Source organism: Podarcis gaigeae, assembly GCF_964106915.1.
Source record: "Podarcis gaigeae genome assembly, chromosome: 4".
NCBI lineage: Eukaryota > Metazoa > Chordata > Lepidosauria > Squamata > Lacertidae > Podarcis > Podarcis gaigeae.
This window is the reverse complement of record NC_139677.1, coordinates 99,522,525-99,544,412: the sequence shown is the minus strand read 5'-3', so window position 1 is coordinate 99,544,412 and position 21,888 is coordinate 99,522,525. Positions and strand designations below refer to the sequence as shown.

General features: G+C 48.4%; 1 protein-coding gene and 1 long non-coding RNA gene across 3 annotated transcripts in view; both read left to right on the top strand.

Annotated features, from left to right (window-relative positions):
• The window catches only part of LOC310843878, a 165,437-nt gene that overhangs the window by 50,980 nt on the left and 92,569 nt on the right, over nt 1-21,888 (top strand). The gene's annotated exons all lie outside the window — the stretch shown is intronic.
• MOGAT2 (monoacylglycerol O-acyltransferase 2) overlaps nt 1-21,888 on the top strand; it is a 42,297-nt gene that overhangs the window by 14,372 nt on the left and 6,037 nt on the right. For both annotated transcript variants that reach the window (XM_083737211.1, XM_083737210.1), the window contains exons 2-4: nt 1,870-2,048; nt 19,276-19,480; nt 21,418-21,592. In XM_083737211.1, coding sequence (XP_083593337.1) covers nt 1,870-2,048; nt 19,276-19,480; nt 21,418-21,592 — 559 coding nt within the window. The remainder of the gene's footprint in view (nt 1-1,869; nt 2,049-19,275; nt 19,481-21,417; nt 21,593-21,888) is intronic.

Genomic DNA, 21,888 nt, shown 5'->3' with positions numbered 1-21,888 from the left:
TCTTTCTTTCTTTCTTTCTTTCTTTCTTTCTTTCTTTCTTTCTTTCTTTTTTGGTGGTTCAGGTATCATATATTTTAACTGCTGTTCCAGTACAATTAAGTTCTCAGAACAAATTCATGCAACAGCATAGGTTTTCATGTTTCCTTTTCACATATTAGCAATCTTATCTTATCACAGTTTGATAATTCTACTTTTGTTGTTGTTGTTTAGTCGTTTAGTCGTGTCCGACTCTTCGTGACCCCATGGACCAGAGCACGCCAGGCACTCCTGTCTTCCACTGCCTCCCACAGTTTAATCAAACTCATTCTGGTCGCTTCGAGAACACTGTCCAACCATCTCGTCCTCTGTCGTCCCCTTCATCTTTTCCAACATCAGGGTCTTTTCCAGGGAGTCTTCTCTTCTCATGAGGTGGCCAGAGTATTGGAGCCTCGGCTTCTCGATCTGTCCTTCCAGTGAGCACTCAGGGCTGATTTCCTTCAGAATTGAGAGGTTTGATCTTCTTGCAGTCCATGGGACTCTCAAGAGTCTCCTCCAGCACCATGATTCAAAAGCATCCATTCTTCGGCTATCAGCCTTCTTTATGGTCCAGCTCTCACTTCCATACGTCACTACTGGGAAAACCATAGCTTTAACTATACAGACCTTTGTCGGCAAGGTGATGTCTCTGCTTTTTAAGTTCTACTTACCTTCATACAAATTCAAACAGATTTGCTTGGGAGGCTGCAATGCAGGAAATATTAGAGTATAACAAGAATTTACTTCCAAGCCATAGAACAAATCTGCAACAAGCATTGCACCTTGCAAGTTATCTGTTACAACCAAAACAGCTACAACAACAACATCAAGCCAATACGCTTGTTGAAAAGTTCAGAAATATGCCATTATTTTTCCCCAACCACCTGGGGCAGCTAGGTTCCAGGACTATACTATACCTGTTCAAAAATCAGGATGGGAAACAAACCAGTTACCACAAAAAGATGACTTTATTTCTTGGCCAATGACCATCTGCATTTGCCAACTGGGATTGAGAACCAAACTCCCCTGTTCAAAGCTAGTTCTTTTGCTTGCAAGGAGTTTCCAACTTTGACTCCCCATGTTTTTGGTGTTGGTGCTGACCTTAAAAGCCCTAAACAGCCTCAGACCAGTATACCTGAAGGCGTGTCTCCACCCCCATTGTTCAGCCCGGACACTGAGGTCCAGCTCTGAGGGCCTCCTGGCGGTTCCCTCTTTGCGAGAAGCAAAGCTGCAGGGAACCAGGCAGAGGGCCTTCTCGGTGGTGGCGCCCGCCTGTGGAACGCCCTCCCATCAGATGTCAAGGAAATAAGCAACTACAGTGGTACCTCAGGTTACATACGCTTCGGGTTACATACAATACACTTCAGGTTACAGACTCCGCTAACCCAGAAATAGTGCTTCAGGTTAAGAACTTTGCTTCAGGATAAGAACAGAAATCGTGCTCTGACGGCGCAGTGGCAGCAGGAGGCCCCATTAGCTAAAGTGGTGCTTCAGGTTAAGAACAGTTTCAAGTTAAGTACGGACCTCCGGAATGAATTAAGTACTTAACCTGAGGTACCACTGTATCTAACTTTTAGAAGACATCTGAAGGCAACCCTGTTTAGGGAAATTTTTAATGTTTGATGTTTGATTGTGTTTTTAATATTGTTGGGAGCCACCCGGAGTGGCTGGGGAAACCCAGCCAGATGGGAGGGGTATAAATAAATTATTATTATTATTATCATTATTAGGATGTATGGAAAATCCCTGCTGAATATAACTACCTTCATCTTCCTGGGGTAAATGCCCTCCTTCCTGGGCCCCGTTCTGAGCACACCCTTTCCTCCTCCTGACCAACGTGCTTTCCTTTCGTAGCGCAATGCTGCATCGCGATCTTCGTCGGCCTCTTCTTCACCCGCTTCTGGCTGATCAGCGCTCTGTACGCGGCCTGGTGGGCCTACGATTGGGACATGCCAACCAAAGGCGGGAGGAGAAGCCATTTCTTGCGGAACTGGGCAGTCTGGAGATACATGAAGGAGTATTTCCCTGCCACGGTAAGTGTGGAAGATTTTGTGGAGGGTGTTTAAAATAACCATTGGAAAGAAACCAGAAGCTTTGCTTTGGGGAATTACAACCATACCTCGGGTTACAGACGCTTCAGGTTGCGTTTTTCAGGTTACGAGGAGGGGGAGATCTCTTTGCCCCTCCTCCCTTCCAACAGCCCTCAGTCCTTAGAAAAATTGCAGAGGGTGAAATGGTTCAATCTCTCTCCATTGTTGTTGTTGTTGTTTAGTCGTTTAGTCGTGTCTGACTCTTCGTGACCCCGTGGACCAGAGCACGCCAGACGTTGCGCCCGGTGCGGCCGCCCCCCCCCCCAGCACCCCCCACGCTACATCACTGTTCAAATGTTAATGGAAAAATCCGAGGGCTCCCTTGGACAAAAACAAAGACACCAACCAGGATAACTTGGAGCAAAACAGCAGCCTGTAGGCTTGGCCTTTATTGAACTGTTGCAACAGGGTGCTCCCTTCACTTGCAGGAGAGAGGAGGGACCCAGAAAAATGGTGTGCAAGGTCTTATAAAGACTTTTGAAATTGCCACCCTGTAGATCAAGACCACCCCCAGAAACATCATACATACATCACAGAAGGGAGGGGTTGAGGGAGGAGTTGTGGTGGTAACCTGAGTGTCCTGTCACCTGGCTGGTTCCCCCTTTCCCCCTCCCCATGAGTACTTTCCAGGTGACAGAGGGGAGTTTGCAGTTTCCTGCCCCCAGAGGGAAGAGCTGATTATTGTCCTTTGTTCCAGTCTGTGCTGAATCCACTCCCATATGCAAGTTCTTTGTGATCTTGATGGTCTTCTGTCTAGGACCATCAGGGTTGGCGTAGCAACTGGGCAGGGCTCCTGTGTATGTGATGGTATGCTCAAGGGATTATGGCTGCCCTGTATCAAACCTTCCCCGTTTTGTAGTCCTTCCTTCATGGAGTAAAATAAAAGCGGAACAGTACAAATCCGATGTACAGTTGATTTTCTATGAATTTATAACAGAAGCGTAACATGTAGTGTGTGTGTGTGAAGTTTGTACAAACTGAATGATGGGGGGGGGGGTTTCCTGCTACAAAATGTACATATATGAGATAAACTGCACATTCAACAAAAAATGTATTTCATAGGATTGGAGGGGACCACGAGGGTCATCTAGTCCAACCCCCTGCAATGCAGGAATCTTTTGTCCAACGTGGGTCTCGAACCCACAACCTCGAGATAAAGAATCTCACGCTCTTCCAAGTGAGCTATTGCAACTGGTCTGGCCCTCCGTGATTGTTGGAGAGGCTGTTATCCCCTAGTTGTTGTTGGACTGCAACTCTCACCATCCCTGACCATTGGGCATGCTGGCTGGGGGCGGGGCTGGAATCCAACATCTGGAAAAGTGACATCTGCCCCCATTCCCCCCCCCAAATATTGAGCCTGCATGAAACCTGCCATGTGACACTTGTCCAGCAGGTGGCGCCGCACAACCAGTCTTGGCTCCAAGGAACTCCATGTCAGTCTGAAATGCCAAAGACATTTCCCCTGTAAAATGCTGTAAAAGGATGGAGAGCTGTTAATAAGGGAGCTTTGAGAAGGATCGCAGCAGCAGGGAAGCATGAAAAGCGCTCTAGAGATTACTATTAAACTACACAATATTTGCGGGAGCCAGCAACCCGTGGGGGATCTTCTGGGTTTCTGGGGGTTTTCCTGTTGTTATTCAGTCTCTCACAGCTACAACAAACCTACCATTAAAATTACTGGCTGGTCATTTCTTCATCAGAGGGTAAACGGGCAAATTTAGCAGGGGATCAAATACTTTCCCCCCTCACTGGGAAATATCGGGAAATAGATTGGGAGATATCGGAGGCGCAGTTAGAGTGGAACTGAGCTGGGAATCAGCTGACCAGCTCAGCTGATAAGAGCATGATAATAATAATAATAATAATAATAATAATAATAATAATAATAATAATAGATTTTATTTATACTCCGCCCTCCCCAGCCAGAGCCGGGCTCAGGGCGGCGAACACCCAATAAAATCACAGTAAAAGCATAATAGGCGGCGGGAAACCAATTTAAAATACAGGTTAAAATGCAAATTAAAATGCAACCTCATTTTAAAGTAGCCAATAAATCAAGACCATAAGGAAAAATAAGGGTCAGACTGAGTCTAAAACAAAGGCCAGGTGGAACAGCTCTGTCTTGCAGGCCCTCCGGAAAGATGTCAAATCCCGCAGGGCCCTGGTCTCTTGTGACAGAGCGTTCCACCAAGTCGGGGCCAGTGATGAAAAGGCCCTGGTCCTAGTTGAGACCAACCTAACCTCCTTGCGACCTGGGACCAGACCCGTGTCCCATCTAGGCCAGCCAGGGGCGCCGACTTATAAAAAATATTGGGGGGGCCCATACTGGGGTCCTGCCCCGGGAAGTTTTATAAGATCCGCTCCCGGCCCGTTGCTGCTGCTGCCGCCCACCTCGTGGCCCCCTCGCCAGCTGAGGGAGGGAGAGAGACCGAGAAGGAGAGAGATGCGTGGTGGGCAAGGCAAGTGCCCGCCGCGCCTCGCCTCCCACCGCCCCTCGTGCCGGCCGCCCCCTCCCCTCCCTTCCCCGCGCGCGCGCGCTCGCTCGCCCTCCTCACCCCAGCTCTTGGCCGTTCGCCCCAGGAACTCGCCGCTGTTGGGGTTGTAGATGAACCTCCGCCACTCGGCCATAGACTGGCTGAAGGGCTTCTCCTCCTCCTTGGCCATAGCGAGAGAGAGAGAGAGAGAGAGAGAGAGAGAGAGAGAGAGAGGCTGGAAAGAGAGAGGGAGCTCGGCGGTTCGCGGGCGGCGGTTTTTCCCCTGCCGAAACAACAGCGGCTCCTCAGAACCGCTAAGTAACTCTCCCTCAGGCGCCCGGCGGGAGAGCAGAAGAGAGGAAAAGGAAAGAGGGGCTGGGCCAGTCGCACGCACCGAGCAAAACTACTCGCGCCGCCTCTTTTACTACCGTAATAATTATTTGTTTTAACTCATTACTGAATGTATTTTAAAAGGTAACTATCATCAAACAAGGAAAATAAAAAATACCAACATAATTTTGTGATTTTACAAAGCATAATATAACTACCGTATTTTTCGCTCTATAACACGCACCTGACCATAACACGCACATCGTTTTTAGAGGAGGAAAACAAGGGAAAAAAACATTCTGAATGAAACAGTGGATGTATCATTTTTGTGCTTCATGCTGTGGCCACAGACATGTGATCTGATGGTGAATTTGGGGTGACCCAATGCAAAAATCCTGAGGATCCATGTGGATCCATGTTTTGTAACCACGTTTTTGCACCATTGCAGCCCCAGGCAACAGTGGGTGCGTGATTTTGGGGGGGCAGGCTGTAGCCATGGACATGCTATGTGCTCTGATGGTGAATTTGGGCTGACCCAATGCAAAGATCCTGAGGATCCATGTGGATCCATGTTTTGTAACCACGTTTTTGCACCATTGCAGCCCCAGGCAACAGTGGGTGCGTGATTTGGGGGGGGCAGGCTGTAGCCATGGACATGCTATGTGCTCTGATGGTGAATTTGGGCTGACCCAATGCAAAGATCCTGAGGATCCATGTGGATCCATGCTTTTTAACCACATTTTAAGTGGGGAGGGAAGGAAAAACACAGAAGGGACACGGAGCAGGAGAGGGGTGTGCAGAGAAGCAGCTGGCTAAGAATGCAGGAGAGGGGTATAACAGGAGGAGAGAGGAAAGGAAGGCAAAAGTTTTCCCTCACCTACCCACCCAAGTCAGCCAGCTCGCGCGCTCTCTCTCGCTCTCTCTCTCTCCCTCCTGCACGGAGCACAGAGACACACTCTGCTTTCCCTCTGCCTGGAGGGGAGGGGCTTTCCCTGCTCTTTGTTCCGTTTGAGCAAACACAGCAAGGAAACAGAGCAGGGTGGGCAGTAAGACCCTGAGGCAGAATGCCGGAAAAATACGGTAATAATTTTCTTAAATTATTGGGGGGGCGGAGCCCCCCAAACGAATTTTTGAGGGGGCTCGGGCCCCCTCAGGCCCCATGGAGACGGCGCCTATGAGGCCAGCATCCTGTTCTCACAGTGGCTCAAACAGTTGCCTTTGAGAAACCAGCAAGAAGGATTCGAACCCAAGAGCCCTCTCCCCTGCTGCGGTTTCCAGCAACTGATATTCAGTTGACTCCAGCTGTGGAGCCAGAGCTGAGCCACTGTGGCTGGGAGCCATCGATAGCTCTCTCCTTTGTAAATGTATGCAATTCTCTTTTAAAGCCATCTAAGCCGGTTCCTGTTGTCTTTGTCCATGGAGTTTTCTTGGAAAACTCCATCTTAAAAAGCATCTTAAAAAGCAGAGACATCACCTTGCCGACACAGGTCCGTATAGTTAAAGCTATGGTTTTCCCAGCAGTGATGTATGGAAGTGAGAGCTGGACCATAAAGAAGACTGATCGCCCAAGAATGGATGCTTTTGAATTATGGTGCTGGAGGAGACTCTTGAGAGTCCCATGGACTGCAAGAAGATCAAACTGATCCATTCTGAAGGAAATCAGCCCTGAGTGCTCACTGGAAGGACAGATCCTGAAGCTGAGGATCCAATACTTTGGCCACCTCATGAGAAGAGAAGATTCCCTGATGTTGGGAAAGATCAGGGAGAAGGGGACGACAGAGGACAAGATGGTTGGACAGTGTTCTCGAAGCTACCAGCATGAGTTTGGCCAAACTGTGGGAGGCAGTGGAAGACAGGAGGGCCTGGTGTGCTCTGGTCCAAGGGGTCACCAAGAGTTGGGACACGACTAAACAACAAAAGCCGGTACCAATTGCTGCCTCCTGAGGCAGGAAGTTCCACAGTTTAACTCTGTGCTGCGTGAAGAAGGACTTTCTTTCATCTGCTCTGAATCTTCCAACATTCAGCTTCGACAAGCTTGATTGTGGCTCTCAGGGCTATTATCTTTTGCATTCATATTTACTTCTCTGGAATGTGTTGAATAAGAGCAAATCTTATGTGGCTTCACGTGAATCTCTACAGCACAATCAAGCTGATCCGAAACTCTTCTTGGTGAGGATACTGAGGTCTAGAGTGACCCTCATGGGTGAATTTGGGTCCAAATCGATGTGAAGGGCTAACTATATGGGGGGTGAAGTTGGGAGATCAAAAGAAAGCCTTGAGGGACTTACCAAATCTTTTGAGGTGCCTGTAATAAATGTAAATTTATTTCCCTTATGGGGGACACAAGAGCCCTTATAGAGTCCTTTGTAGGTTCTCCATCAGTCGAAGAAAATAACAGAGGCCAACCAGAGAATATTGAGAAGCAAAGCAGCTAGTAAGCCTGATCTTTATTATACTGTTGCAACAGGGTGCTCCCCTCACATGCAGGAGAAGGAGGAGGACCCCGAACAAAGGTGTGCCTGCCCTTATATAGACATTTTAAATTTCCCACGTTGGACCACCTCCAGATACATCATACCTACATCACAAAAGAGGTGGTCTACAACAGAAATCTGAGTGCGTTGTTTTTACCCTGTCTGCCAGGTTACCTGTTAACGGTCACTTGACTGGATTACCTGGGGAGCCTGGCCAGTCTTTTGTAATGACAAATACTTAGTTCCTGAGCCGAGGGCAAAGCAACTGCTTATATACACTCCCGAAAGCCCGGGCCACTCCCACTCCCAACGTGATTGGTTGCCTAAACTTCCAAGCTGCGAATCGCGACTCAGAGTTCAAGGGCCAATGGCAGAGGCCTGAATCCTGAAGTGTTCTGTGATTGGACATTGTGTATCGAATCAGAACATGGGAGCTCAGCGTCCTTAGTCCAGACTCAGGCAAACGCAGAGCACTGAATCCCACTAAAGCAGTGGGACTCTGCTTCCTGAAGAAATACCCGTGTTATGTACTGAGTTGAATAGGATCCAAAATGCAGCAGTCTCATTGGCCCTAGAACAATAGGATCCAGAATGCAGCAGTCTGATTGGTCCTAGAACAATAGGATCCAGAATGCAGCAGTCTGATTGGTCCTAGAACAATAGGATCCAGAATGCAGCAGTCTGATTGGTCCACAGGAGCCACCCAGTCCAACTCCAGGTGGAAGTGAATCCGCAACCGAATTGGGCTACAGGTGAATCCCAGAATTAGCCAATCACGTGGGGCCCATTGTGTAAATAATGTATATAAAGCAAACATTCTGGGGGAACTTCCATTCCTCCTCACCACTATGAGCTGAATAAAGTGCATGAAATCCACTCTCGACTCCGAGTATATTTCAAACCAGAGCTGTCATTTTCCCAGACCGGTCTTTCGGACGTGCGGTTCTTCTATCGGCTCTCAAAGCGCAGGCAGGTGCCTGCCAATTCCAGAGGTGAGAGCTGGATTTCCTTCCCAGTGTGGGCTGTGTGTTGAAGGTTTCTTACCTGAGGCTTAGTCACTCCCGAGAGATTAACCAGAGCCCTCTAATCTTCCCATAATATCTCTGTGGCACAAACGAGGGAGTGTGTCTGGGGATAAAGAGGTGAAGGGATGATGGGACCTGGGCACTCTGCCCACCTACCCTTTGCCAGCGTTAATCCAGGAAGTGGCGCTCCAAGACCCAGGGGCAGAGAGAAAGAAACACGGGCATGTTTAGCCTACAGAAGAAGAGACACACAAAGGAGATGGGATATCTGGAGGACTGTCACACAGAAGATGGAACCAGCCGGTTTCCTGCAGCTCTGGAGGGAAGCACCGATGGATTGAGATAAGACGACTATTTATAGCCAGAGAAAATAATAAAATATTCCTTTATGCTACAGGGGCTGCGAGAACACTAATTGCCAAAAATCCGGGGGGGGGGGGGGGGGATGAAACAATACTGTCAAAAAGAGAGTGGCGAGATAAATTATTTTACTACAGTGGTACCTCGGGTTAAGTACTTAATTCATTCCGGAGGTCCGTTCTGAACCTGAAACTGTTCTTAACCTGAAGCACCACTTTAGCTAATGGGGCCTCCTGCTGCTGCCGCACCGCCAGAGCACAATTTTTGTTCTCATCCTGAAGCAAAGTTCTTAGCCCGAGGTACTATTTCTGGGTTAGCGGAGTCTGTAACCTGAAGCGTCTGTAACCTGAAGCGTCTGTAACCCGAGGTACCACTGTATATTGAATTTCCTAGATTGACAGAAGCCATTAGGGGCCAGCCCGAGCAAAAACTTCAAAAAAAAAAGAATGTGGAAAATATAGAGAATACCTTAAAAAGCAGTGCCCACAAATTAATACTTGGACTTGTTTTGATTAATTTCTGCAAAATAAATTATGGTCCAAAAGCTAAAAACAGAAAGAAAATGGGATGATAATGAACTAAGAAGCAGATAGTTTACCAAAGATGAAGAGAACCATGTTGAGGATGAAGGAAGTCAATTGGAAGAAAAGAAGAATTGATATATAAAGATATATATACAGTGGTACCTCAGGTTAAGTACTTAATTCGTTCCGGAGGTCCGTTCTTAACCTGAAACTGTTCTGAACCTGAAGCACCACTTTAGCTAATGGGGCCTCCTGCTGCCACCACGCCGCTGGAGCATGATTTCTGTTCTCATCCTAAAGCAAAGTTCTTAACCTGAAGCACTATTTCTGGGTTAGCGGAGTCTGTAACCTGAAGCGTCTGTAACCCAAGGTACCATTGTATATATAGGCCAAGCAGATGTTGCTTCTTTGAGGAATGGAGTCAAAGAGAGAGATGGTTGCTTCCTCTGTGCTATTTTGTTACCTGCACAGGTGAGACCACGCCCACCTCTGGTCACATGCAGAGGAAGTCTGTCCCAGCCCAGGAGGAAACAGGCAGTTCCGACTGGCTGGTCCAGTCACCCCCTTTTTATGTCCACTCTAGGAATGTTGTATTTGACTGCTCTGTGTTTCACATTCCACATTTTCCTCTACAGCCAGGTCTTTGGCCTTTAACTATCAGCGTGTGGGTTGCCCCAGCCACTCTAGGTGGCTTCCAGAATACAGTGGTACCTCTGATTACATACTTAATTCGCTCTGGAGGTCCGTTCTTAACCTGAAACTGTTCTTAACCTGAAGCACCACTTTAGCTAATGGGGCCTCCTGCTGCCGCAGCACAATTTCTGTTCTCATCCTGAAGCAAAGTTCTTAAGCCGAGGTAATATTTCTGGGTTAGTGGAGTCTGTAACCGGAAGCGTCTGTAACCACTGCATACAGAAACATAATAAAACATAAAAAATAAAAAATAAAAAATCTTCCCTATACTGGACTGCCTTCAGATGCCTTCTAAAGGTCCTTGACTTAAGGGTTGCATAACTCCATACCCTCCAACATTTATCTGATGAAAATAGGGACTTCCTAAGGCAGGGGTTTTCAACCATTTTGGGTCCACGGCTCCCTTGACCAACTACGTTCTTTCTGCGGCACCCCTGTGGGGCTCAGGAACCCAGCTATGTCCCCCCTTGCCTGCAGAGAAAGCATCCCCTAACCTCTTTTCAACCCCACCCCATCTGCCCCAAAGAGGTGCCTCTTCACGCCACCCCTCATGTGATTTGGGCATTAGGACAGTTTATAATTTGAGCAAGCAAGGAATAGTGTTAAGGAGATCTGTGCAGAAGCACCTGAATGACTCCTAATAACTGCATAATAGTTGCGACTGTTGGCTGTCCTGGGCTCTGGATGGATCCATTTAATTTTTGAAGAGAATATATGCAAAGAGTGCTGTTATGTACTGAGTTGAATAGGATTCAAAAGGCAGCAGCCTGACTGGTCCTAGAACAATAGGGTCCAGAATGCAGCAGCCTGATTGGTCCTAGAACAATAGGGTCCAGAATGCAGCAGTCTGATTGGTCCTAGAACAATAGGATTCAGAATGCAGCAGTCTGATTGGTTCTAGAGCAATAGGGTCCAGAATGCAGCAGTCTGATTGGTTCACAGGAGCCACCTAATCCAGCTCCAGGTGGAAGTGAATCCGCAACCTGATTGGCCTACAGGAGAATCCCGGAATGAGCCAATCACGTGGGGCCCATTGGGTAAATAATGTATATAAAGCAGACATTCTAGGGGAACTTCTATTCCTCCTCACCACTATGAGCTGAATAAAGAGCATGAAATCCACCCTCGACTCCGAGTATATTTCAGGTGGGATGGGGAAAAGCAAAATTGAGAAGGGAACCATACAAGCAGGACGTGTTCATCAGGTTAAAGACTTGCACCCTGGGATTAAGTCAGATTAAGGAAATGCACTAACAAAGGCAGGGCTCTGGTATCGTGTACTCAGAGATTTTCAACCTTCTTGAGTCCAAGGCTCCCTTGACCAACTATATTCTTTCTGTGGAGAAATGCCCTCCGAGCCTCAAAAACCCAGCTATGTCACCCCTTGCCTGCAGAGCCGGCAGCCCCTCACCCCTTTTCAAACAACCTCTCCTGTGGAGTGTTCCCTCAGCCTCTCCTCTCCCCTTTCCTTGGGAGTCCTCTGGGCAGCCACCGCCCCTGGTCTCTAAGGGGGACCCCCACCCCCAAGAGAGGTGCCTCTTCACATCGCCCCATAGGGGCCTGAGAAGATGCCCCCAGCCTCAGGGACCCGACAGAGACTGGCCAAAGATGAACATGAGGCAGCAGTGGCGGCAGCAGGTGCCATGGGCTTTGGTGCCCCTTTGGTGCCTGACACTCAGCTCCCAGGCAGGCATTGCACACAGCAAGCACAAGAAAGCCCGGTGTGACACCTGCCTGCCTGGCGTCCCACTTGCCCATCCATTCCCAACAGCAAGAGCTGGGCTCCTTCACCCATTTGCTTGCTTACCCTGAAGCCGCTTCAGCTCCTGGCAACCAGCATCCCCTGGCCAGCTTCTGCAAGAAACAACTGCACAAGGCTTTGGGAGACAGAGAAGGCGAGAGGGCATCAGAGGAGGGAGGGAAGGAAAGAGGGATGGAGGCCAGACCATAGCTGTCAACTGTCCCTTATTTGGCGGGAAACTCCCTTATCCCAGCGCCGTGTCCCGCTGCTGTCCCTTATTGATGATGTCCCTTAAATTTCCCGGGTTTCAAAGGAAGCAGCACCTCTCCCTCCCTCCCAGCCAGGGAGGAGGGAGGCTCCAACTGTGTTGCTTGGCTGCATTGCTCACCCAATAAGGAGTCTGAGAACGACTGGGGGGTGGAGCTTGCATGCCTTGTGCTGATCAAATCGGCTGCATTGCCTGGGGACTCGCCTTTGCTCAGCACTTCCCAGCGGAGAGGTGATGGTGGTTTTCCTTGCTGCATCCCCTTTGCCGGGTTGCTGCGCTGTGGGAACCACCGCTTGAGGCTTCATTTGGCTGCTGGCTGGGCTTTCTGCCTTTGGCTCGGAGGGGCTCAGAAGCTGAACATACCTGTGCCCAGAAAATCCCTTATTTTGGCTGCTGATCCCTTATTTTCGAGGCTGCTGGTCCCTTATTTTCAAATCTGTAAGTTGACAGCTATGGGCCAGACTTGCACACAGCACCCCTGACCATCCTTCAAGACTCCTCAGGGTCCCATGGCACACTGGTTCAAAACCACTGTCCTCAGGAAAAGCAGGACATTTGGGGATCAAATCAGAAACCGGCACGGTTTCTGTAAATCCAGGACTGTCCCTGGAAAACAGAGACAGCTAGAGGGACCTCAGGTGTCGGTGCAATTTCCCAATTTCAGTGGCTCAAGAGTAACCTCTGGCCAACAGCAGAGGGGGGCGGCGTACAAACAAACTTGCTGTCCAATGCCCAGGATCCTGCTGCCTTCTCGCCTCCCCTGCCCTGTTGCCTTAGTCAAACAACACACTCCGAAGAGCCATTAAGCAAGATTACCTTGTGTAACAACCTGGAGAGCGTTATGTAAGGCCTCCAGCCTCTTCTTAGGATGCGAGAGCCGATACCATGGCAACCAGGAGTTGGGAGAGGGATGGGAGACCTCCTCTCTGGCAAAGGAGGGTAAACAGAGCAGGCTAATCATTAAAGAGAAACGGCCACTGTTTAATGGATGTGCTCCGGCGAAGATGCTTACTCTACAGTTGTTGTTTGTGTTGGGAAGGCCTACTCTCAAGTAGAACATGAAGATCCCTGTTGGATCAGGTTAATGACCAGATGCCTTTGGGAAGACCCCAAGCAGGATTCAAACACAAGAGCACCCTCCCCTCCTGTGGTTTCCAACAACTGACGTTCTTTTTTAAAGAAATCGTTTTTATTTGATTTGACAAATATCAATTTATAACAATCCAAATTCAGTTTTCTCCGAATCTCAAGACTTCCCACCATCCGCTCCGTGGGTCCTATGGTCAACATTTACAACTGTGTATTATTCCATTGATGGCAGAAAGTGAGGAGGAATTAAAGAACCTTTTAATGAGGGTGAAAGAGGAGAGCGCAAAATATGGTCTGAAGCTCAACATCAAAAAAACGAAGATCATGGCCACCGGTCCCATCACCTCCTGGCAAATAGAAGGGGAGGAAATGGAGGCAGTGAGAGATTTTACTTTCTTGGCTCCATGATCACTGCAGATGGTGACAGCAGACACGAAATTAAAAGACGCCTGCTTCTTGGGAGAAAAGCAATGACAAACCCAGACAGCATCTTAAAAAGCAGAGACATCACCTTCCCAACAAAGGTCCATATAGTTAAAGCTCTGGTTTTCCCAGTAGTGATGTATGGAAGTGAGAGCTGGACCATAAAGAAGGCTGATCGCCGAAGAATTGATGCTTTTGAATTATGGTGCTGGAGGAGACTCTTGAGAGTCCCATGGACTGCAAGAAGATCAAACCTCTCCATACTGAAGGAAATCAACCCTGAGTACTCACTGGAAGGACAGATCCTGAAGCTGAGGCTCCAAGACTTTGGCCACCCCATGAGAAGAGAAGACTCCCTGGAAAAGACCCTGATGTTGGGAAAGATGGAGGGCACAAGGAGAAGGGGACAGCAGAGGATGAGATGGTTGGACAGTGTTCTTGAAGCTACCAGCCTGAGTTTGCCCAAAGTGCAGGAGGCAGTGGAAGACAGGAGTGCCTGGCGCGCTCTGGTCCATGGGGTCACAAAGAGTCGGACACGACTAAACGATTAAACAACAACAACAACAACATTATTCCATAATCTATATTGTGTACCCATCTATATCATCCACGGTATTTGTTACAAGTGTGATTCAAATCCTGCTAATGTTTTTATCAGCTTGCAGTGGTCTCCTAAGTAAGTTATAAATTTTCCCATTCTTTTTTTAAAAAAATTGTCCCCTTGGTTCCTGAGGTTTCCAGTCAGCTTTGCCATTTCTGCCTAGACCATCAGCTTCACTTGCCATTCCTTCCTGGTATGGACTCTCTTCTTTCCAACTCTGGGCTAGTAGCATCCGTGCAGCTGTTGTCACATACATAACAAGTCTCTTCTGTTCCTTTGGAATGTCGTTACCTATAATTCCTAATAGAAAAGCTTCTGGCTTTTTAACCTTTTTAACATTTTCCCCTGTTTCATTAAAACAAAAGTGCTCTTTCTTTCTTGGGTTTCAAATAGCTGAATTAAGCTGCATAGTTCAATAATATATTTCACCAATCTTGTTTACTTCTTTGGTGGAGGCTTCTTTCTTCTATAAGGGCTGTAATAATGCTTGCTTTTGTGGTCCATGGTAAATCTGGAAATGGAATTTTTTTGTGATGCCTCCCTTCCCTTGATGCCCTAAGCACCTCCTTATTTTGCTGAATGGTTAATGGTTAACCCAGCCCTAGTTCCCCACAATATAGGAACCAGGCCTTTGGTGTAGTGGCTGTTAGAATTCCTGCTCCATGATTGCAGTCATGGGATTGTTGTCTATCACATGACAGTATATGTTTTGACGCCACAGAGTGGGAAGTGACGGAGACAGGATGTTTGTGTTACTGTGTTCCGTGAAGTGGGACTATTGTCCTTTGTTCTTTCTCTTTCCTGTCTGATGCTAGAGAGAGAGGGAGCCATGTTGCAGTGCTCCGTGTGTGTTTATATGTGAATAAAGTAGATTAGCCAAAATGCTGAGTTCTGTCACGCGAACTGCACAGATTCTGCGGATCCCTAAGTGTGCCGGTGTCTGTTGGCATCGGTAGCTGTGATGTTCGTGCTGAAGAAAGCTTTTGAAGCTCCCGAACAATCAACCAGGAGGGAGGGAACATCCCAGTCGGGCATGTGTCTCTGCCAGGGTCCTACTCGAGTATAGGCTGAGCTCCTGACAGTGGCATCTACCCTTTGGAACTCCCCTCCCCATGAATATTAGGCAGGTGCCATCTGTGTGTTGTCTTTTTGGGGCCTGATGAAAGCCTTCCTCTTCCAACCGGTCTCTTAAGTAGAGCTCGTTCCCCATCTGCCTCTGTACTGGGAGTGTTCTTTTCAGGTGATTTAGTTGTTGATTTTTCCAGCCCTTTAGCCTAAGTGATGGGTTCTCCTCATAGCTGTCAACTTACAGATTTGAAAATAAGGGACCAGCAGCCTCGAAAATAAGGGATTAGCAGCCAAAATAAGGGATTTTCTGGGCACAGGTGTGTTCGACTTCTGAGCCCCTCCAAGCCAAAGGCAGAAAGCCCAGCCAGCAGCCAAATGAAGCTTCAAGCGGTGGTTCCCACAGCACAGCAACCCGGCAGAGGGGATGCAGCAAGGGAAACCACCGTCACCTCTCCGCTGGGAAGCGCTGAGCAAAGGCGAGTCCCCAGGCAACACGGCCAATTTGATCGGCACAAGGCATGCAAGCTCCACCCCCCAGTCGTTCTTAGACTCCTTATTGGGTGAGCAACGCAGCCAAGCAAAACAGTTGGAGCCTCATTCCTCCATGGCAGGGAGGGAGGGAGGGAGAGGAGCTGCTTCCTTTGAAACCCGGGAAATTTAAGGGACATCATCAATAAGGGACAGCAGTGGGACACAGCGCTGGGATAAGGGACTTTCCCGCCAAATAAGGGACGGTTGACAGCTATGGTTCTCCTTCCTTGCAGCTTTCTGAACAGAGGTTAGATGCTCAGGGGATTCCTTAGCTGGGTCTCCTGCACTGTGGGGGGGGTTGGGCTGGATGACGCTTGGGGTTCCCATCCAACTCAACAATTATACAATTCAGTTGGTGGAGGGAAGGCTGCCCCACTGGACCAGACTCCACTGGAGATATTGGTGGACAGGAAGGGAATCCAAGCCGTGAAACCATATGTTCCAGGCTGGGGACATTGCAAAACCAGAGAAAATCCCCTCCTCATCCTGCTCTCACTGAAATGATTCTGTAAGGAAAAGCAAACAGCCGTGGTGATGGCCGAGGCACGAAGGCTCACAGCCTGGGCTCTGTAAAAGTCTAATTGATCTGTAAAAGTCTCATTAATCAGGAAGATGGGCAAGGGAAGCCAGTCATCAGCCACTGGGATCTGAGAGCGCCTGATGTTGTTGCGGATAAATGAGCTCCAGGCAGAGGGAGATTCTTAGAAATGAGACAAGGGGAGGCTGTTAGGTTATCTAACTCGGCCACCCTCCCCACTAGCTTGTTCCAAGAAATCAGTGCCCTAAAAGGAAATGTCTTAATGGGAAATAAAGGAGAGTCTCCCCATCTAACCCTGGAGTTGGGCAAAATGTAAGTCAGGACACGATGACATTTATTGGTTTTAAAGTTCGTTGATTCAACAACATTTATACCCTGCTCGGTTGTCATAAAACCCCGGAGAGGTTTTGGAAAGCAAAACTTGGGAATTGTCAATAAAACACAGTTGAAAATGTTACAATTACAATAAACTAAAAATGATTTAGCGGCACCTGCAACTGCTACATTTCTGGGCAGGCTTGCTTAAACCAAAAGGTTTTTAGCTGGCACCAGGAAGATTATACCTGCTTGATTTCAATAGGCAGGGAGTTCCAAAGTGAAGCAGCTGCAACGCTAAAAGATAGATTTCATACAGTTGTGGAACTGTGGCATCTGTCACAATGTCAGCTCTATAGATGGAGGAGGTAGAGCGAGCATAGATGGGGAAATGCGATCCCTGAGCAGATCTCGGGGTGGTTTGCAGCAGATCAGCAAGATTCCGATCCTGCTCTGAAACCCTGGAGAGCCATTGACAATAAGTCTTGACTGAGCCCCATAGATCCAATAGTTTGACTGGGTAAAATGCCGTCTCCTATTGCCACCCCAATCTCTGAGCGGTGCGAGATTTCTGGGGTTCTTGACGCTTGCCCAGGGTCCCTGTTTTACTTTCAGGAATGAGGCACAAGGGTGACTGCAGTGTCTTTATGATAGATGGTTTTTTATTTTTTACCAAGGTTATTTTTTTGTTAAATTTTTATTCATTTTCAACAACAATCTTCCAATTAATGACAAATCAAACCAGTCCAAATTACAATAATAACAATATCACCAATTATATATTCCAATTATAAAGATTTTTGGGAGAGACTTCCCATGTTCCAGATGTCTAGAGATGATCATCCTCATTCATGTCTCTGCATTTTTGGCTATTTTTCCAATTCAAAACTAATATTATCCATCCTTATTTTCAGTCTGATCAGTCGTTGTTTCTCTGGCTCACATCTTCTGTAGCAAAGTTTTTATATTGTTAACACACAGGAGGCGTCCCGTGCCCCCATATTATTATCTGTCCGGTAGGTAGCCGTGTTGGTCTGACACATGCACACGAAAGCTTATACCAAGAACAAACTTAGTTGGTCTCTAAGGTGCTACGTGGACGCAGGTGGCGCTGTGGTCTAAACCACAGCGCCTAGGGCTTGCCAATCAGAAGGTTGCCAGTTCTAATCCCCACGACGGGGTGAGCTCCCATTGCTCAGTCCCTACTCCTGCCAACCTAGCAGTTCAAAAGCATGTCAAAATGCAAGTAGATAAATAGGTACCGCTCCGGTGGGAAGGTAAACAGTGTTTCCGTGCGCTGCTCTGGTTCGCCAGAAGCGGCTTAGTCATGCTGGCCACATGACCTGGAAGCCGTACACCGGCTCCCTCCGCCAGTAAAGCGAGATGAGCGCTGCAACCCCAGAGTTGGACACGACTGGACCTAATGGTCAGGGGTCCCTTTACCTTTAACGTGCTACTGGACAATTTTCTATCTTTTTATATATTCTATCCAATTATATTGGATATAATTGGATATAATTCAGTCCTCTTACCTCTCCTTTGTTCGTCAAGTTCTCATTAAAGGCACTGGGCTTCGTTCCAAAAATAGAGTTTATAAATGGCAAGTCAACAAGTTCTCTCTGATGTCTACAAAGGTTATTTTAAGCATCCTTTTTCATTTCTGGCTCACCGCCTCAGGTAGCCAATGGTCCCCTTTCTCACCAGGAACAGGAAGTTTCCTTAAAGCAAGCGGGCAGCTCAAACTCCCACACTATCTAAACACCAACCTTTTCTGCGGTTAGAGCAAAGTCTGCTTCTGATTTTAATTCGGGGCAGAGAGGAGCTTTCCCCCTACAGTCAGAAAACAGGGAAACACCATTAAACAATCTCCGGGGTGAGCTCTCTGAATGGCGGTTGTGGCACAATGGGGCAGTGCATTGGCTATTAACCAGATGGTTGTGTGGGCATGCAACCAAGGAAATGGGGGCAATTGGCAGGTTCCCAGCTGGCTCCAGCCCACTGGCCAGTGAGCCGGGCGATCTACAGTCCTTGGTGCAACATCTGCGACCTGAACCACAGAAGCTGGGGCACACTACTCAGCAGAGTAAATGCTACACAACAGAAGTAGCAGGAGAAGTTGTGTGAGCATATTTAAAAGGTAAAGGTAAAGGGACCCCTGAGCATTAGGTCCAGTCGTGGCTGACTCTGGGGTTGCGGCGCTCATCTCGCTTTACTGGCCGAGGGAGCCGGCGTACAGCTTCCGGGTCATGTGGCCAGCAGGACTAAGCTGCTTCTGGCGAACCAGAGCAGCGCACAGAAACGCTGTTTACCTTCCTGACGGAGTGGTACCTATTTATCTACTTGCATTTTGACATGCTTTTGAACTGCTAGGGTTAGGGTTTGCTCTATAAGACTCACTTTTTCCCTTCTAAAAAGTAAGGGGAAACATGTGTGCGTCTTATGGAGTGAATGCAGGCTGCACAGCTATCCCAGAAGCCAGAACAGCAAGAGGGATTGCTGCTTTTACTGCGCAGCGATCCCTCTTGCTGTTCTGGCTCCTGAGATTCAGAATTTTTTTTCTTCCTTGTTTTCCTCCTCCAAAAACTAGGTGCGTCTTGTGGTCTGGTACGTCTTATAGAGCAAAAAATACAGTAAATGGTCTTGCTCCGTTTTCTCATTCTCCCAGTTCAGAAGGTGAGTCCTGCAGGAGCCCTAAATGACTTTGGTCTTCTTACAGCTGGTGAAGACAGTGGAACTGGACCCTACAAAGAACTACATCTTCGGTTTCCATCCCCACGGAGTTCTGGTGGCTGGGGCCTTCCTCAATTTCTGTACGGAGGCAACTGGGTTTTCCAAGATCTTCCCAGGACTGACCCCTCATTTGATGATGCTGAGCCTCTGGTTCAGAATCCCCTTTTTCCGTGACTATCTGATGAGTGGAGGTAAGAAGAGCTGTGGTGCTCAGGGTGGCTGATATTGGCTGGTGCAAATAATAATAATAAAAAGAGTCTGTGCTTTTGTAAGCTCCCTGTACCCAGTAAAAAACAGATGCAGTAGCTGTGGCCTTTTAGATGTCATTGGTGTTTGTATGTGACGCTAATAAAAGGTTTGATGATGACAGCTGTCCATGGAGGCGCAGGTTAATTCTGTGTCCAGGGCAGCTGTTTACCAGCTCCACCTGGTATGGAGGCTGAGACCCTACCTGCCCGCGGACTTTCTCGCCAGAGTGGTGCATGCTCTGGTTATCTCCCGCTTGGACTACTGCAATGCGCTCTGTGTGGGGCGCACACCTTTGAAGGGGACCCAGAAACTGCAACTAATCCAATATGCGGCAGCTAGAATGGAGACTGGGAGTGGCCGCCGTGACCACATAACACAGGTCCTGAAAGACCTACATTGGCTCCTAGTACATTTCCAAACACAATTCAAAGTGTTGGTGCTGACCTTGAAAGCCCTAAGCGGCCTCAGTCTCGTATACCTGAAGGAGGATCTCCACCCCCATCATTTTGCCCGGACACTGAGATCCAGTGCCGAGGGTCTTCTGGTGGTTCCCTCATTGCAAGAAGTGAGATTACAGGGAACCAGACAGAGGGCCTTCTCGGTAGTGGCGCCCACCCTGTGGAACGCCCGCCCATCAGATGTCAAGAAAATAAGCAGCTATCTTATCTTTAAAAGACATCTGAAGGCAGCCCTGTTTAGGGAAGCTTTTAATATTTAATGCTGTATTCTTTTTAACACTCAATTCGGAGCCGCCCAGAGTGGCTGGGGAAACTCAGCCAGATGGGCAGGGTATAAATAAATGATGATGATGATGATGATGATGAGATGTCATTGGACTCCCATCATCCCCCAAGCTCCAACCAGTAAAGATGGGAACTGTAGTCCACCGGTATCTGGAGGCTTTCCATTTGGTAAACTAAGGCACCACAAGGCCTTACACGTTTTACGTACAAAGCGTTTTGCAAAAGAGTGTTGGCATCCATCTGCCTCGAGAGACAATGGAGTGTGTTTCCAGCGATGAAGTACTGTGTATGCAGCCCTGAAGTGCCGACCCTGGGGTGCAAGCCTGGGCAGTGTGTCTGGAGGTCCTGGGCTGCTCACATGACAAGAGCCCCCTCGTCGTCTCGCTGATGTTGCCCAAAGGAAAGCAGAGCAAGATGTTTGGCACCAGCTTGGCTGCAGGAGTTGCCGGAAGGAGGCATACAAGACGCCATGCAACCATCTCATTAGCCCTGTCAGGAGTCCAGGTTCCCAGCTTGATAACACAGTAAGCGTAGATAATTAAAAAGGAGGATTTATTGCAAAAACAAACAGATAGCTCCGGACGGCTATGACAAGGCCTCTGGTTTCATTACTCAAGATGACCCTTCTGAAGACTCCTTCCGGCGTCGACAGAAGGTATTGAACTTCCGACCCTTATGTCTCTTGTTTTGCTTCCTATCTAACAGCCCTCCCATTGACCGACTCTTCAGACTTAGTGGATCAGCTCCAACCTCTTCCTTTTCTGAGAGGCTGTCTCTGCGTTCATTCGCGCCCTTTTCTGCTTCCTGTGAGCTTTAGCTGTATTCTAGCCGGCTCTCAGCTACTGCCTTATCAGCGTGCCCGCCGAAGTCTGCAGCTGCCGGCTCTCCCCTGCCCAACTAACATCAAAGCCTCTTTGCTCTTGGCTGCTTTCTGCAGTTAGCTGCAAACCTTTGCTTGGAGCTGGCTCATTCCTGACAGGTCCCAACTCTAGGTTTGTGTAGGGTTTGCTCTTTAGCCTCTTCCTCTCCTGATGTCCCACAAGGCAGCGGGCAGTGGCAAAATAATAGTATAATTAAAAACACTGCTGATGGTTTTCAGGGAGCTTACTCTCACGTCTCCTGCATTTCATACCCAGGTTTAGTCCCATCTGACAAGGAAACGGCTGCCAACATCCTACGGAGGTCAGGAGGAGGAAATGTCCTCACCATCGCTGTGGGAGGAGCCCGAGAAGCTCTGGACGCCCGGCCAGGGGCTTTTACTCTGTTGTTGGCAAACCGGAAGGGGTTTGTTCGGCTAGCTATACATCATGGGTGAGTCGTGGCATGCTGTCGGGCGAAGGACTGCGTTCTGCAAATCCCGTACAAAACATTAACTCTGGTGGCACGGCTACCTGCAAATGCAGGAGGCAGTGATGGCCCCCAACTTGGAGGGCTTTGAAAGAGGGCGAGAGGAATTCACAGAGGAGGAGAGAGCTATTGATGGCTCCTAGTCCTGATGCCTATGCTCTGTAACTTTATACAACTGGTGAGCCATCAGGTCAAGCACAGCTCTTCAGGGATCCAGGAAAATCTCCTGCTTTTGCTTCCTGCCTTGGATTGCAAGGCTC